Raw genomic sequence first — 18,078 nt, forward strand, 5'->3', positions numbered from 1 at the left:
ACAGGTGGCATTGCAGGTAATGAAATTCTTGTGTTTTGAGCTCAGACTCAACAGTGAATACAAGAACGGTAACAATAGTAGCCTAACATAAAAATAAAATATAAAAGATAAAATAGTCAATTATTTACAGAAAGTGTCTTGCGGGTAGTGTATGTATATGATAAGGTGCAGTGCAGGGTGTGTGTGTGTGTGTGTGTGTGTGTGTGTGTGTGTGTGTGTGTGTGTGTGTGTGTGTGTGTGTGTGTGTGTGTGTGTGTGTGTGTGTGTGTGTGTGTGTGTGTGTGTGTGTGTGTGTGTGTCCGTCCAATAACAATAAGTAGTAGTAGTACGATAAATAAAATAGGATATCAAAATGAGGTAAGATCAAATAAAATAGTACATTTCTATTAAAATAGGTGGCATTCCCATTTCAGTCTTAGCATAGCCAACAATGCTAGTTTGTTCTTCAGGTATTTTTTACACTTTTACCGTGCTTGATTATAGGGTGAATGCAACACTGGAGCTTTTCTCCCCTGTAGTTTGTTTGAAGACGTGAAAGCGCCTCAAGTGAACTTGGCACCAAGCAACCGCTACCCTGGTCTAGTGGTCTTCAGTCTACTTCCAGTTGAACCCCAGAGTGGTTCGTTTGAAGGGAGAATGTGTGTCCTTGGGAGTGTATGATCACGTACTTTGTGTAATTCAAATGTACTTCCAAATGTTTGTGTACTTCAAATGTCTGTGTACTTCAAAGCGTACCTCAAATGTCTGTTTGAAGTAAACAAGATTAAAGGACCATTGAAAAGGGGGGGGGGGAAATACTCTGAGAGACTTCAAAGTAGTTTGAGTCATAGGTAATTCACCCTTGTGAAAACCACTGGATTGCATATTTTCACTAATGTTACTGTACTACTCTACTCTACAACTACATTTAAATCTGCGCATCAATCGCGAGCACCAGGGAGTTAATAACAAGCGCACCCAGAAACTGAAACCGAAAGTTTGATGTGGGGATTGGAACGGCTTGTTGCAGAGAATACAGTAACGTCAGTGAAGTATGCGACCCAGTGGTTTTCACAAGGGTGAATTATGCCTAGTGACTTTTCCACCCCTTTTCAACATAAATTGCAGTGTGAATGGCATTTAGTAATGTAGGTTCAGATCTCCTAAAGCACACACCAAGCAGAGATAGCTTTGGCCACATAGAGAGAATGAATCAGTTATGCCTCAATCTGGCAAACAAGTGACTTCCACACTGTAAGCAAGTCTATTAACTAACGTAGGTTAGTGTGACTTGACTTCCACACTGTAAGCAAGTCTATTCACTAACGTAGGTTAGTGTGACTTACTTGACTTCCACACTGTAAGCAAGTCTATTAACTACCGTAGGTTAGTGTGAATTGATTTCCACGCTGTAAGCAAGTCTATTCACTAACGTAGGTTAGTGTGACTTGACTTCCACACTGTAAGCAAGTCTATTCACTAACATAGGTTAGTGTGACTTGAGACACAAGACACATGCACCCTGCACCTTAAGTAGTCATATATTACAGTTCAGTCATTATTTATCAACATTCATCACTCTCTCCCACGTTTCTATGTGGGGCTGCTCCTTCAGACAGTGACTGGGTTGTAAAACGTCAAAGCAGCTACTACGAAAAATATCAAAATCAATATTTCATTGCAAATTCAATGTCCATACCTTGGCAGGATTACTGCAGAAACATGTTGAGATCGATAAGAGACTGAAATACTTCACAGGTCCATCAATCTATTATCTATTGATATTGTGTGTCCATCAATACCCTCTAGTATCTATTGATATTGTGTGTCCATCAATACCCTCTAGTATCTATTGATATTGTGTGTCCATCAATACCCTCTAGTATCTATTGATATTGTGTGTCCAATGTCCATCAATACCCTGTATTATCTATTGATATTGTGTGTCCATCAATATTGTGTGTCCCTTCCAAACAAAAACGTTATCAACAAAAATGATTCATTGTTATGCATCATTATGTAAAACTGTTCATCGTTAGCAAGGCTTCTCCACTTCTCCTCTCTCATCAATACAGTTTCCCGTGCTGTGGGGTGGAAGCAACAACAAAAGAGGAAGCAACAGGGTTTATGGGAAAGGTGGTCTTATCATGAGAATTAAGCTACCAATTGTTTCAGCGATTTTATACATTTTTTATTTAATTTTTGTTTATCTCTATTTAGTCTATTTTGTAAATACAAACCAAAGAAAACAAAAACAAATCATTCATCTCTAGCAATGAAATGAAAAAGAAGATTTCAAACAAAAACAAAACAAAAAAAGAACATAACATTAATGTACATGTTCGAAAAGGAGTAGGAAGAAGTATACACTTATTTAATGGTCTCGTATGTTTAATTTATATATATGAAGGTATCACAACCAGGGCTGACATTAACTTTTTCGCTCACCAGCCACTGTGGCTAGTGGTTTTCCAAATATCCAGTTAGTTTTTATAGTGTAAAGTTTGGCTACTTGAGACAGAGAGAGAGAGATAGATAGAGAGACTCTCATTACGCACAACGCAAGCAAGTGCGCACTGCATTCCGAGAGAGAGAGAGAGAAAGAGACTCTCATTACGCGCATCGCAAGTAAGCACGCACTGCATTCCAAGAGAGAGAGAGATAGAGAGAGAGAGAGAGAGAGAGAGAGAGAGAGAGAGAGAGAGAGAGAGAGAGAGAGAGAGAGAGAGAGAGAGAGAGAGAGAGAGAGAGAGAGAAAGAGACTCTCATTACGCGCATCGCAAGACACTGCGTTCCGAGAGAGAGAGAGAGGAGAGGAGGAAAATAGGGATACAGATGGAGAGAGGAAGCGAGAGAAAGAGAGAGAGAGAGAGAGAGAGAGAGAGAGAGAGAGAGAGAGAGAGAGAGCGAGAGAGAGAGAGAGAGAGAGAGAGACTCTTCACTACGACTCTAAAACGGTGACGGTGCATGGTCTACCCGCCAAAGTGGCTGGTAAGAGTGACAGAGTTACACGCCACTGCCTATTTTTCTACCCGCATTTGGCGGATGGCGGGTGTTAATGTCAAGCCCTGCTCACAACCAATACGACAATGATATATTTAGTTAAAAATGATCCTGCTTTGAAGTGATAATGTATAATTGTGGCCCCTGCTGTTCAGGAGCAAGACTCAGTGTTTTCTGTTTTCAATATTTCCCAAGTGCCCTGTCGTATCTGTAATAAATCTTTTTGCATGCAGACCTTCTGCAGAGCTAATCCTTTGTTTCTTGGTGGTCGAGGTGGCTGCGTATTTGTTTTCCATTGCTACAGAAAATACCACTGCGTTCTGTGTTGCGGAAATGATCGTGTCTCGTTCGTTCCAGGCACAGGTCTGGTATTGTGACCTAGCTGGTCGCACCAGACCATCTGTGGCTATAGCAGTGAAAGTGAGTGGTGTGTTGAAGCACTGGTGCTTGACATTTGTTTTTAACACTCCAAAACTGATTTAATAGACAAATTACACATTTAGCTTTAAGTTGAGTTCTCACACCCGAATGAGGTTTATATTCTAATGTTGCTAACAGGTCTATAGCAGAATGTGACTTCATATGGGTGTAAGAGCTGGCACACAAGATCACTGCCACCTTCATGTTCTATGGAGCAGCCCAGGTGTAACATCCATGTGACATGATAAATTCAATCCCTCTGATTTCTAGCTTTAGGAGTGACTGAGCTGCCCTGGGTGCAGGAATCATGTTATTGGTGGCCTTCCCCTTGAATTGTAGACATATTTGAATGACTGACCTGGATGTGCTGAAGCTCCTGAAGGGATTTGAGCCTTAGACACATGACCCAGATAAGGCATCCACGTCCTCTTAGACACATGACTCAGACAGGCCTCCACGTCCTCTTAGACACAATTTTTTTTCTCTTTCTCTTTCCAGTTCTCTTTTCCTTTCTCTTTCTTCCAGTTTTCATTTTCTCCTTCCAAACCATCTCACTCTGAATAGTCATGGGACCACCAACTTTCTGACCAAACCTCAGGTCATTAGGGCTAAACCCTGTGATCTCCTGGGCGACCTCTCTGGAAGCCAGTAGGAGCCATGGCAGTCCCTTCTCAGGAACGGGTACTGGAGAAGTGGAACAGAGATAAACATTATTGTAGTCCCCATTATTCCCCCCCCCCCCCCCCCCCCCCCTTTAGATGGGAAAAAGTTGGTGGGCGTTAGGAGGTTCCCATGTTCACATGTCATTGCTTCCTTGCCAACAACATTTGTCTCAATCATTTTTCCAAATGGCACAGCTGTCTCTAACAGCCCTTTTAAAGCCGGATCACTGTCCTGCTCTTTACCCGAATCAGTCTGCAACATGGACTGTAATGGGCCAGGCAGAACCAAACTAACATGAGCAGTCTCAACATCTGCGCCCTGGGTAAGCCCCTGCGCATCACACGTTGCCGTCATTGCCTGTCTCACTGCACAGGCTGGATGCTCAATGACAACATCTGATATGTCGTCAGACATAAGACTAGGAGAGTCTTGTGAGTCTGGACTAGGAGAGTCTTGTGAGTCTGGACTAGGAGAGTCTTGGGTGACTACACCTGGGAGAGGCCCCTCGGCCCACACCCGCACCCCGGCAAGATTGTTACCCAGTTTGATGTCCACACCATCAACAGGCAACTCAGCGCGCACACCTCTCCGCACATCACCACTTCCCAAACCTGAAACGAGAGAAATGTTACGTACAGGAACAGGGAACACAGACAACGTAGGACGAGGAGACAAAAAAGTCTAGCTCCCTATGCTGCAGATCTATTTTGGCAAGCTCAGCCTTCTGCTTAATCTCCTCCAAAGCGAACTCTTGTCTGTGCTTTGCCTCTTCTAAAGCCAACTGTTGTCCGTGCGTTGCCTCTTCTAAAGCCAACTGTTGTCTGTGCTGCAGTAGCAGAAGTTCCTTCTGCCGCTCAAAACTGAGTGCCATAGTGCACTATTGGCCACAAACAAAACCTATGCTGGGACAATGAAGCGTGAATACCAAGAAAAAAAAACAGTCTGATCAAATGAAACATCCCCCCCTGACTAACTACAGTGCCTATCTAACTAACTACCTACCTCAAACCCTCAATCTTCGTGCCACTACATGCAGGGGGTACCTATGCACTGGAACTCTCTGGGCAGAAGAAGTACCTGTTATACAGCCACTCCTCTGAGCCAGAGACATGCTCCCGAGAGGACACAAGCGCCAACACTAGTGCCTGACTCTACCCACGTTTGTAGCCGCCTAAAAAAAGAAAGTCCCCCTAATGGGAACCTGCCATCTTTGCCTACCTGGGGATTTATGGTTCCCAAAGCACACAGACTGTATTATGAAGGTATCAACCCTCCAAAGCCCCAACACGAGAAACAACAAACTGTAACCAAACAAATTAACAAATCTCTTCACAAGAAATCAGCACAAAACCAAACTGCCACTTTCCCCCAAATCCCAAACAACAAACACCCCCAAAAACAAAGATCAAATCACATGTGCTTACTCCCTAACACTGGCATACAAACAATTAGGCTAGAAACAAAGCCTAGCCAACAGGCTATAAATACTAGCTGCAAACCTCAGGTCACAGACACTAGTCCAATTAAGTAGCCTAATTACTTTTTCCAAATTAGCCCTCCTGTACCCAGACAGAGCCCAAACAAAGTGTCTCAACAGGAACCAAAATACAAATGCCAGCCAAATTCCAAATTCCAAATGCCAGAAAAATTATCAAGCACAAATACCAATCTTAACCACACTAGGCCAAATTACAAACAAATGCTACAAAAAGGTCCTACAAACGGACCGAGCCCCCATATATGACAAACCAGAGGTTTGTCACAAATAGGGAGTCCACACATGATACCAAGTTAACAAAAGAATTTATTTAAACCTATCTAAAGAAACAATTATTGAATAAACAACAAATGTAGGTATCAGAATTGTCAAAGGACCCAAAGTTGGTTTGCTTGGTGGCTGATACAACCTGTCCTGGTAGATGGGGAAAGCAGATGGGGAAAGCAGACAGAAGGGATTAGACAGGGGAACATATATACTGGTGCTGCAGGCAGCTCTCTGCACTGGACAGGTGATTCAAATTGGGGTAACGACCTACTCTACCATGCTCTCTGAGTCAGTAGACTCCCCATTGCAGGTAGAGTGGGGGTCGTCACAACTCAGACAGGCCTCCACGTCCTCTTAGGCGGCGGTTACACCTTTCGTTTCATTTTCGTTTCATTGTCATATGAGTTTCGCCGCAACGTCGCAGCCTCGAGTCACACTTTCGTTTTTGTCACCTGGGCACAGTGATGTAGTACACTGCCAAAGCAGTAGGTGGCAGTAGGTGGCGAACATGAAGGCAATTTCAACCAATCATAACTTGAATGTGCCAATACACTTCCTGGAAGCTCCAGCAAAGAAAATGTCAACAAGGCAGGCGCCTATGGGCGCCACCATCTTGCCTATTTACTCAATGCAGCAATTCTTTTTCAGCAAAGCCTAATAAAAGTGCAATAAACAAAACGGATACATTCACTGTGTGTTCTGCCTGTCATTTGTTGATGAAACAAAACTAACATCAACACAACAAGTGACCACCAAGAGCGGATAGTTTAGTCTAAAAAAAGATCGGTAGCTACAGTTAGCTGCATGCTAACGTCAATGGAATATGCCATTATAACAATATAGCATTGTGGCTAGAAGCTAACGTTAGCTCACGCTAGTTAGCCAGCACAAAAACTGATGATATCGGGAGCTATCAATAGTTAGATAACATTAGAGACAACGCTGTGTGTATTAAACAAAGGTGAATAGATGACTGGGCCTTTTTGTTTAATGCTTGTTAAGTTGAAAGAGGAGCTTTGAGCTAACAGGGTCTGATAGCTAATGCTAGCTCATGTTAGCCAGTGGTAATGCTAGCAGAATGAATGGATGTAAACTTTATTTAACATATTGCATAATGGGTACAATACAATACGGCTCAATACAAACAATTGTTAAGGGAATGCAGACTGTTGTAGCTTGGACTGGGGTCCTTATAAGAATAACTTGACAACACATGGTAGCTGCAGCTATTTGGGACACAGGGACACGGAGCTGGGAGCTCTGTCCCAAACACACACACACACCCACACACACAAACTCTGTTGTCACCGGAACATGGGCACGCATGGGCACGCATGGGAACGCATGGGCGTTTTCGCAACAACGGCTCCGTGCAGACTACACGGCTGTTGTCGGCGCGTTTTTTAGGGGTTCTCCAAAACGCAAACACAATTTAGCGTTTCAGCCGTATCCACCAAAAAACGCCAAAAAACGCATTTCTGTGTAAAAGGGACATGAAACGTATTCAAAAACGTATAAAAACGAGCACAAAAACACTGTGTGTAACTCCCGCCTTAGACACATGACTCAGACAGGCCTCCACGTCCTCTTAGACACATGACTCAGACAGGCCTCCACGTCTTCTTAGACACATGACTCAGACAGGCCTCCACATCCTCTTAGACACATGACTCAGACAGGCCTCCATGTCCTCTTAGACACATGACTCAGACAGGCCTCCACGTCCTCTTAGACACATGACTCAGACAGGCCTCTACGTCCTCTTAGACACATGACTCAGACAGGCCTCCACGTCCTCTTAGACACATGACTCAGACAGGCCTCCACGTCCTCTTAGACACATGACTCAGACAGGCCTCCACGTCCTCTTAGACACATGACTCAGACAGGCCTCCACGTCCTCTTAGACACATGACTCAGACAGGCCTCCACGTCCTCTTAGACACATGACTCAGACAGGCCTCTACGTCCTCTTAGACACATGACTCAGACAGGCCTCTACGTCCTCTTAGACACATGACTCAGACAGGCCTCTACGTCCTCTTAGACCAGTGATTCCCAACCTGGGGTCCGCGGACCCCTGGGGGTCCGCCAGGGGGCGCAGGGGGTCCGCCAGACCACAGATGATTTGAGGTCTTTTTTTTTTTTTTTTTTTTGTATCATCAGAAGCATGAATAGTCTCTCCACTACAATAAAAAAATAAAGATAAATAAATAAACATCTAGACATGATTTTTGAATGTTAACAGTAGGCTACCGGGTAGCCGCTAAAACGCGAATCAGTTGACTGTATCACTTTCTGTAGCTAGCCTAGCACGCTAGTTAACTTTCTCGGCTCGTCTGCAGTCAGCCGCCAGAGGCGAAAATGTGTGACAAACGAAAAGGAGATGATGGCAGCTCATCTGCAAAAAAAGTTAGGACCTACAGCAATCGCGAAAATTACATCACCATGGGCTTCACTGAGGGACCAGACAAACGACCTGAGTGTGTGATTTGTGGAGAAAAGTTGGCAAACTCGAGCCTGAAGCCCAGCAAGCTGAAGAGACATCAGGCGTCTAAGCACCCAGAAACCGTTGGGAAGGATCCAGACTTTTTTCGGAGGAAAGAACAGTCTCTCAAGGCGAACAAGCCTGTTGATGTTAGAGTAGCGTGGAGCAGGGGTGGCAGTGATTTACAGAAGGCTACCGAAGCCTCCTTTGAGTGTTCGCTTTTAATTGCAAAAGCAAAGAAACCGCACAATATTGGCGAGCAGCTCATCAAACCAGCCTGCATCAAAATGGTTTAGAAACTGTGCGGCCCACAGGTGGCGGATAAACTAAAATCAGTACCACTCTCGAACAATGTAGTGAAATACCGAATTGATAAGATGTCAAGTGATTGCGAGCAGCAGCTGTCAGAAAAGCTTAGAAAGGGTCCATTTGCCATACAACTTGATGAAACTACAACTGTCGCAGACGAGGCTGTGCTCATCGTTTATGTGCAATATATTGAAAATGAGGATCTGAAGCAGGACATTCTCATGTCAGTCAACCTTACTACCACCACTCGAGGTGAGGATATTTTTACTGCAGTGGATTCTTACTTCATTCAACATAAATGCAAACCGTTCACCATTAGGGCCTGATTTGAGAGGATGAATACAGGATTTGAATATTGGCCAAAATGTTGAAATACATAAGGTGCAAGATTAGATTTGTTGATTGAAGGCACAAGTCAAAGAAGCATAGTGGGTCTAATTATGATGCATATGCCTGTGTATAAGCAGTTTGTTATTAAAATGACAAAAAAAGGTATTAAACTCAGCTAGGACAGATTCTCTCTGCTACTGATGGTATTAAACTCAGCTAGGACAGATTCTCTCTGCTACTGATTGGAATTTCCTGTCTCATATTTAGTTTAATTTGTTGCATTGATTTGTTCCATAAATGCAAACCGTTCACCATTAGGGACTGATTTGAGAGGATGAATACAGGATTTGAATATTGGCCAAACATTTTGAAATGCATATGGTGCAAGATGAGATTTGTTGATTGAAGGCACAAGTTAAAGAAGCATAGTGGGTCTAATTGTGATGCATATGCCTGTGTATAAGCAGTTTGTTATTAAAATGACAAAAAAAAGGTATTAAACCCAGCTAGGACAGATTCTCTCTGCTACTGATTGGAATTTCCTGTCTCATATTTAGTTTAATTTGTTGCATTGATTTGTTCCATAAATGCAAACCGTTCACCATTAGGGCCTGGTTTGAGAGGATGAATACAGCATTTGAATATTGGCCAAACATTTTGAAATGCATATGGTGCAAGATGAGATTTGTTGATTGAAGGCACAAGTCAAAGAAGCATAGTGGGTCTAATTGTGATGCATATGCCTGTGTATAAGCAGTTTGTTATTAAAATGAAAAAAAAAAGTATTTTATGGTATCTTATTAGGAGGGGGTCCGCGAATTTCATCAGAGATGTTTGGGGGTCCCTGGGGGGAAAAAGGTTGGGAACCACTGTCTTAGACACATGACTCAGACAGGCCTCTACGTCCTCTTAGGCTACGTTTAGACGAGCGTTTTGTGAACAGAAACCGCAAAAGTCGTCTTGCGGTTTCACTTTTAATTTTGCGTTTAGACGAGCGTTTTGGGGTGGAATTCTCTGTGCAGACGAGGCTGTAACGACGGAGCACCGCTGTCACACGATTGGCGCATATGTCACATGACGTGCTGTGAAGACCCGCCCTACTCTGCCTCTGATTCGCAGACTGTGGATGGGGAATGTGATTGGACCAAAGCAGAGTCACTCACAGACAGTGGGTCCACTCACGCCGCGGGACAGATTCTTGTGTATTTAACCCTTTCACTGCCACACGACAGCCGGTTGTGTGATAGTAAAGGGTTAACCTTCTGTCGTGTGGCAGTGAAAGGGTTAAAAGTACTGCTATAACGCTACGTTCAGAACACAGAACGGCGCGGGCCAGTCGAGGCACCTGCTGGCCCTGTAATTGGAATGAGTACACTTTAAATCCTTTAACGAGGATCCATTGGAGGGCAAGTCTGGTGCCAGCAGCCACGGTAATTCCAGCTCCAATAGCGTATCTTAAAACTGGACTGATTCTTGTGTCTTTAAAAGTACTGCCAATGTAGCCTTCAAGTGATCTCCGTTGATATAGTCAGACATACTTGCTTTGTTTACGTCTCGGCTACTGGCGCTTACCTGCTACCTGTGACGTAAGCAGTACGCGCGACCAGAGCCGTGACAACCCTTTCGTCATCGTTTTAACAGATTTATACGGTTTGATAGTTTAGACGAAAGCGCAAAGGTTTTGCGTTTCTAGGAATTACACCCTGGAAGGTAGTCTCACTTTTTTGCGGTTTCACCCCGTAAAAACGCCGTTTCCGTATAAACGAAAGGCACATCCGTAAAAATATTTTTGCGGATTCACCTGCTAGCGTTTCCGTCTAAACGGGGCCTTTAGACACATGACTCAGACAGGCCTCCACGTCCTCTTAGACACATGACTCAGACAGGCCTCCACGTCCTCTTAGACACATGACTCAGATCAGGCCTCCACGTCCTCTATGGATAGTTGCTTCACCTTGACACATACATGCAAGCACACAGACGCAATGTATTGCTATAATAAGGGACTGTATTAAGTATTGTTTCCCCCATGTTTGCCATCATTCAGTCCTAATAATCTACCTCACAATCTAAAATGTCTAACACATCCTCTTTTGCTGCCAAACATTAGGGCGAATGTCAGCTACCAAATTACCATATTTGATTAACACTAGCTAGCGTTAGTTGTAACATTTGGTAACATACAGTATGTAGCATCTCTAAGGTTTGGTAGCCAAATGTGATTACCACCAGCACTTGCCAACTTCAAAAAAAGGATGTTACTGTCCCCCATTATGACGATATTAGAGATTTCCTCATTTCCAATCTCCTGATCTTAACCCCCACCAATACCTAACTTTAAATATTAGTCATTTGTAGATTCCACAGAATAACTAACTAGTGGCATTGTTGTGATAACTTTGTCTATCCCTGTTTGAAATCATTAGCATGTTAACATCTGAGGTGCATTTATTCCCCCCCCCCCCCCTGAAAAGTTGTTCTATTGTGCCTTAATACTGTGTTTAATAATAATAATAATAATAATAATAATAATAATAATAATAATAATAATAATAATAATAATAATAATAATAATAATAATAATAATAATAATAATAATAATAATAATAATAATAATAATAATAATAATAATAATAATAATAATAATAATAATAATAATAATAATAATAATAATAATAATAATAATAATAATAATAATAATAATAATAATAATAATAATAATAATAATAATAATAATAATAATAATAATAATAATAATAATAATAATAATAATAATAATAATACATTGAATTTGTATTGCACTTTTTGTTCGCTGGGATCCCAAAGTGCTACAGGGTTAAAACATAGTTACAAAAAATTTAAGTTATTAGTAAAACAAATAAAATACAGAATAAAAATAAGATAAAAATAGTTAAAAACATAGTATAAACAGAACATTTAAAACAACAGCACAAGAAAAGAAAAATAAGAAGCTAACAGTCAAAGGCCTTTTTAAACAGATAGGTTTTCAGGCCTGCTTTAAAAGAGTCCAGGCTCTGTGGTGCCCTCAGCTGGATGGGGAGGCTGTTCCATAGGCGTGGTGCAGCCGTGCAGAAGGCTCGGTCCCCCATGGTGCAGGCTACCTGCAGATCTGAGGGTACGGGTGGAGGATTGTGGAGTGATGAGTTCCTGAAGGTAGAGGGGTGCGTGTCCGTTTATGCAATTATGGGTGAGCATCAGGATTTTGTAATTGATCCGGGGTGAGACAGGGAGCCAGTGTAGTGAGTGGAGGATGGGGGTTATGTGATCGTGTTTACGGACTCTCATCAGGATCCTGGCAGCGCTGTTCTGGATGTATTGCAGTTTTTGGATGCTCTTGCCAGGAATCCCGATGAAGAGTCCGTTACAGTAGTCCAGTCTTGAGGAGATGAATGAATGAATGAATGAATGAATGAATGAATGAATGAATGAATGAATGAATGAATGAATGAATGAATGAATGAATGAATTAATGAATTAATGAATGAATTAATTAATGAATGAATTAATGAAAACTTTATTTAACAGATTGCAGAATGGGTACAATACAGTACGGCTCAATACACACAATTGTTAAGGGGATGTTGTTTACATCAGGGTCCCCCATTTTCAATTCATATAGACATTTATGACATACACAACATACATGACATTTATGGCATAGGGACATATAGGTATTTAGTACTGATACATTTGTGACATAAACGGTATTCAAATATACAGTACTGTTACCCCTAGATCCTGACAGAGTATATAGATATGATGGGGAGGGGACTGTACATTAGGAGGGGGTGGGTGGGTGGGAGAGAAATATACATACGGCGGGGAGGGAATATATACATGCGTTGGGAGGAGACTGTCTATTAGGAGGTGGTGGGGGGTTTGGGCATTTACGGTGGCCAGTTTCGAATTGCAGCCTCCCGTAGGTACAATTCACATTCAAACAGGGATTCACATTCCTTTACAGCTTTGGGTAGGGCGTTCCACATTGATGTGGCATAATTGCGAAACGTGTTTAGTCCCTTGTTTGAGCCGAATCTGGGTTTAACATGATTTGTTGAGCTTCCTCTGGTGTAGTGGTTGTGGTATTCACTGACCTTTGGGAAGTATTTTGACATGTACATGGGTACCTAGGCATGGACAAGTTGGATAAAGGCATGGACAAGCTTCTCTGTGTCTGACAGGGTTAGAGTGGGACGGAGTTTTGATATATTTTTTAGGTGATAGAATGAGGTCTTGCAGAGGTGTTTTATGTGGATGTTGAAGGTCAGGTGGGGGTCAAATCGAACCCCCAGATTTGTGACTGAGGGGGAGAGGGGGATGACCTGGCCGTCAAAGGTGAGATGTGATATGGATGAAGCCTGAACCTGGTGAGGGGTGCCAATTAGAAGTGCCTCTGTTTTTTTTGTTTAGTTGGAGGAAGTTGCTGTTCATCCATGCCTTTATCTCCTCAAGACAGGTGGTGAGGCATGACAGAGCTGCAGAGGGGTTTGGGCAGTTTTTATGTAGAGTTGTGTGTCATTGGCATAACAGTGGAAGGACATTCCATGTCTGCCGATGACACGACCGAGGGGGAGCATGTAGGTGATGAATAGGATGGGACCAAGAACCGACCCCTGCGGAACACCACAGGTGACATCGAGCAGCCTGGACTTGTGATCTCCCAGTGAGATATTCAGTCCTGCCTAAGAGGTAGGACTGGAACCACTGCAGTGCATGATCCGACAGTCCAACAGTGTTGTGGAGGCGCTCCAGGAGGATGGTGTGGTCCACAGTGTCAAACACCGCTGTGTAATGGGAAATATTAAAGGGACAAAACGATGAGCCGTTTACATTAATCATTATTAATAATAGGAACGTTTATTTCACTGTGGCCACAATGAAAGGACAGTTTACAGTCAGAGACAACATGTTAATACAGTAGCGTCTGGCCATAAACTGACCCAGAGCGCTGTTCACACGTATATTAAATACACAATTGAAATGACGTCCACTAGACACCCAAATAGGTAAACAAAGTCTGCCCGAAGGAGAACCAGCCTTGGCTAGGCGGTGATGTTCGCGATGTTCCTAACTGGAATGTAAAACAATCTTGCTAGTAGAGGAAGAGATTTAAAGGGACAGTAGTGTCTGCCACATCTGAGCTGGTCAGTCAAGCTGTCTATAATGACATGATAATATATTCCACGGCAGCTGTCAGATCGAGGAGGATGAGAAGTGATGGTGATCCTGCGTCGGCGGTCATTAGAAGGTGTCTATGAGCAGAGCTGTTTCCGTGCTGTGGGATGAGCGAAAGCCTGACTGGAACTTCTCGAACAGGGTGTTATTATTAAGGTGGTCCTGGAGCTGGGAGGCAACTACCTTTTCCAAAACCTTGGATAGGAAGGCAAGGTTCGAAATTGGCCTGTAGTTGGCAAGAACCTCCGGCTCCAGGGTGGGCTTCTTTAGGAGGGGGCGGATGATGGCAACTTTGAGGGCAGATGGGATATGGCCAGTTTGAAGGGAGAGGTTAACAGCCTGGGTGATGATTTAACTCAGATACTGTATTATATGGCAAACCCTTTCTGGAAACAAGTGACACATAAGATGTTAGCATGGCATTTTAGTCAAATGTGGTGACTTTCATCGGTTTATGTGGTGTTTAAGACCACATTTCTTTTCAGATACACGGGAAGGCAATGGCAGTGGTGAATTGTCAGAAAATAACGACAAGATATTTCAGTAACTGCAAAAGATTATGAAAAAAGAAGGGCGCCTTGATTTTTTGTATCGAGGCAAGAAAGACTTGGAACCCATATGTCAAAAAGACTGGTCCTTTAACCCCCAATATCACAGATACATGACTTCAGATGCTCAGATCACAATGAAACACCCAATGACCTTAAAAGGAACACACCAACATTTTGGGAAATTAGCTTACCGTCTTCTCCAGAGAGAGACAAGAAGATAGATACCAGTTTCCTCTCTGTGTGTTCAGTAGAAAGCTATCTGGCTGCACGTTAGCCTAGCTTAGCACAATGAATGGAAGCGGACATGGCCGGTTAGCCTTCAGGAGAGGTGTTAGTTGGACAACTTGTATCTCGCTGGAGAAGACGATGAGCTAATTTACCAAAATGTTGGCGTGTTCTTTTAACCTTCAATGGAGATAAGGAACTATCTCGTGTGAGGTCTGGTATACATTTTTTTTTTTTTAATTAAATGAATTTAATTCCTGAGAAGGTGCCAGAACGAACACAAGTGGATTAGCGGCTGGTTTAGACTAATTGCATCGCCGCACTGCGTGCTTTGGATCTCTTCTGTCTTCCGTGTGTCTGTTTGGCTTGTTATGTCTGCCGGGCCACGCTGCAGCTCGACAGGGACCGAAGACAATGCTAGCTAGAAAGGACGGGGCCACCTTCCTGTGTGTACACAACAAACAGACCCTGGATAGCATCAATGGAGGAGCCGGGGGGGGGGGGGGGGGGGGGGGGGGGGCAGAGGAGAGGGAACACGAGCAGTAGTTAAGTTGCCCACTCCATTGTGCTCTGCTTGTCTTTGATTATCTGTCCATCCATCTGTTTGTCTTTTGTGTCTGAAAGTCTGTCCGTCGTGTCGGCTGCAGAACTGTCTCTGGGAAAGAAAGTCCTGACCCGGCTCTCACTCCTCCGGCGAGGTAACAAGAACCGTGTGTAGAATCAACCACTAAAAAGGACATGCCTATTACAGTAACTAGAGTAAATGTAATGATTTACTTTCTACCTCTTTCCAGCGTGTAAGTATTCTGAGCAAAAAAGTCTCTCCTTTTAGACAGGAGAGAGGTTCAAATCTCCGGACCGACTAGGATCAAATTGGGGGCCGGAGTTAGTGAAAGATAAACGCTCTCCCCTTCCTCAACTACCGCTGAGGTGCCCTTTAGCAAGGCACCCCCAACAGCTGCTCCATGGCCAACAGTAGAGCTCCCCTTGTGTGCGTGTGCGGTGCGTGCGTGCGTGCGTGCGTGCGTGCGTGCGTGTGTGTGTGTGTGCGTGCGTGCGTGCATGTGTGTGCGTGCGCACGTGTGTGTGTGTGTGCGTGCGTGTGCGTGCGCACGGTGTGTGTGTGTGTGTGTGTGTGCGCACGTGTGTGTGTGTGTGTGTGTGTGTGTGTGTGTGTGTGTGTGTGTGTGTGTGTGTAACCCTGCCCGCCCCACCTGCTATTGCTTTGAATAAGAATGTGCTCTTAGTCAACTTGCCTGGTTAAACAAAGATCTGAATAAAAGGGGTTATTAGGGCGGCTGGCGACACACAACAGCAGCTAGATGGACCGGTGTCTGTAGTTGCACTGGGTCTATTGACCACAGCGGCTGTCATCAACAACGCAGCCAGTGAAGGACTGTCAACAAGTGAATGTTTAGCTTCAAATCGTGTGTGTTGGCCCAAGCAGCTGACCACAGTCGCAAGTCAAAAGCTGCCGGCACCAAATACAGTCTTTTGTGTTCTGTTTAGACCCGATAGCTTAACTCTACATAAACTGTTATTTTGACTGAAAACCTTGAATACAAATAAGCCACTCCAACAGCTTTGTTTGAAGCCATAGGGCCTAATCCCCGAGCAGAAGCTAAAAGAGGATAGCTGTGGCACTAAAAACAAAAGCGTTAGTTAATGTAAGGTATACCATCAGAAATCCATGTAATGGTATGTATTCTCACTATACCGTCATCCACATGCATATTGAAAGAAATATACATATCGATAAGTTAATCAAAATGTTTTCCTTGCAGCAGTATTAAAAGAAATGAGAGAAAACAGGTCACTTTGAATGAAATGGTTCCATAACGACTGTATTACAACATGATGACCTAGAAATATGGCATATCACATTACAATTGGTACCGGTAAACTAAATACTGTCAGATACCATTATACTGGCAAACAACTAAGAAAGATATTGTGATATGATATTTTGGCCACAGCGCCCAGCCCTATAATAATGTTCTTTATTTAATTACGATACTATTAGCTTGTGACACTGTATCAACAAAGAGCCTTCGAAGTCTGTCTGTGTTCAATGAAACGTTAAAAGTTAAAGTCACAAAGTTCAGCTACCAGAAATAAAGTTCCATGGAGCTCTGCTAACACTCCTGACAGCTGAACACTGAGAGGAAGCAGGCCAGGCGGAGAGAAGGTACCTCAGGAGGACCACTGGCACCACAACACCTCCAGATCAGGCTGAGCATCTACTGGAGAAAGAGGGGGGGGGGGGTGGAGAGAAAGCAAGGTGGTAAGGCAGAGAGAAGAGAGAGAGAGAGAGAGAGAGAGAGAGAGAGAGAGAGAGAGGAGAGAGAGAGAGAGAGAGAGAGAGAGAGAGAGAGAGAGAGAGAGAGAGAGACCAGGGCAGGTAGACCAGTGCCTGGGGCAGCAGGTCTGTGTCCTCTTCACCCTCCAGTGTGTTCACTCCAGCACCCCCTCAAACAGCACGCCATACACCATGAAGTCCTCCACAGACATATTCCTCTCCCTACACGCCTGGACACACACATTACACACACACATACACATGTAACGGAAGTCTGTGAGTAATATCCACAGTCACGATGGACTGTGTTGTGAAGTGACTGTGGCAGTAAGCGGTACTGCGAGTTAAACTCACTCCCCCTTAAGTTAAAAAAGACACATAGACACGTTACCAAGCAGTGAATTCAACTCTTGGTATAGCGGTCTGTGATGTCGCCCGTGGTGTGGCCGACCCGGGTTCGAAACTCCCTCTGGGCATCGAAATTTAACACAACGCAGAGGAGTCACATTACGATCAGTCATACACAAACGCACGCACACAATCTCACACATGCAAACACACACACACACCAACCAACCAGTGTTAGCCCTAGATGTCTGTCTTGCAGACAGGGTCGGAATTATCATTAGTTATTTGCAGTGGCGGCTGGTGAATTCTTCTCCAGGGGGGGCGCGCTATACCAAACATTTTGCAAACATGTACAGAGGTATCACAATGTCACACACCACACACTGAGTAGCCTACTGTGCACGTCAGAGCTTTGGCGAAACCACAAGGTACGAATATTTAAGTAAGTACAGTACAACTATCACCATTGCCATCAATCAATATATGATCACAGTCAATGCAG

At 43.6% G+C, this 18,078-nt stretch overlaps 1 protein-coding gene across 1 annotated transcript in view; it reads right to left on the reverse strand.

The window, feature by feature from the left end:
* Positions 1-18,078, reverse strand: part of fam120b (family with sequence similarity 120 member B) — a gene marked incomplete at both ends in the record, with an annotated part of 154,239 nt that overhangs the window by 102,394 nt on the left and 33,767 nt on the right. Inside the window, 2 exon segments of the mRNA XM_084308226.1 lie at positions 17,323-17,386; positions 17,389-17,450. Of these exon segments, the coding sequence (XP_084164352.1) occupies positions 17,323-17,386; positions 17,389-17,450 (126 nt within the window).

This window comes from Notolepis coatsorum, assembly GCF_963971535.1.
Source record: "Notolepis coatsorum genome assembly, chromosome: 2".
NCBI classification, from domain to species: Eukaryota; Metazoa; Chordata; class Actinopteri; order Aulopiformes; family Paralepididae; genus Notolepis; species Notolepis coatsorum.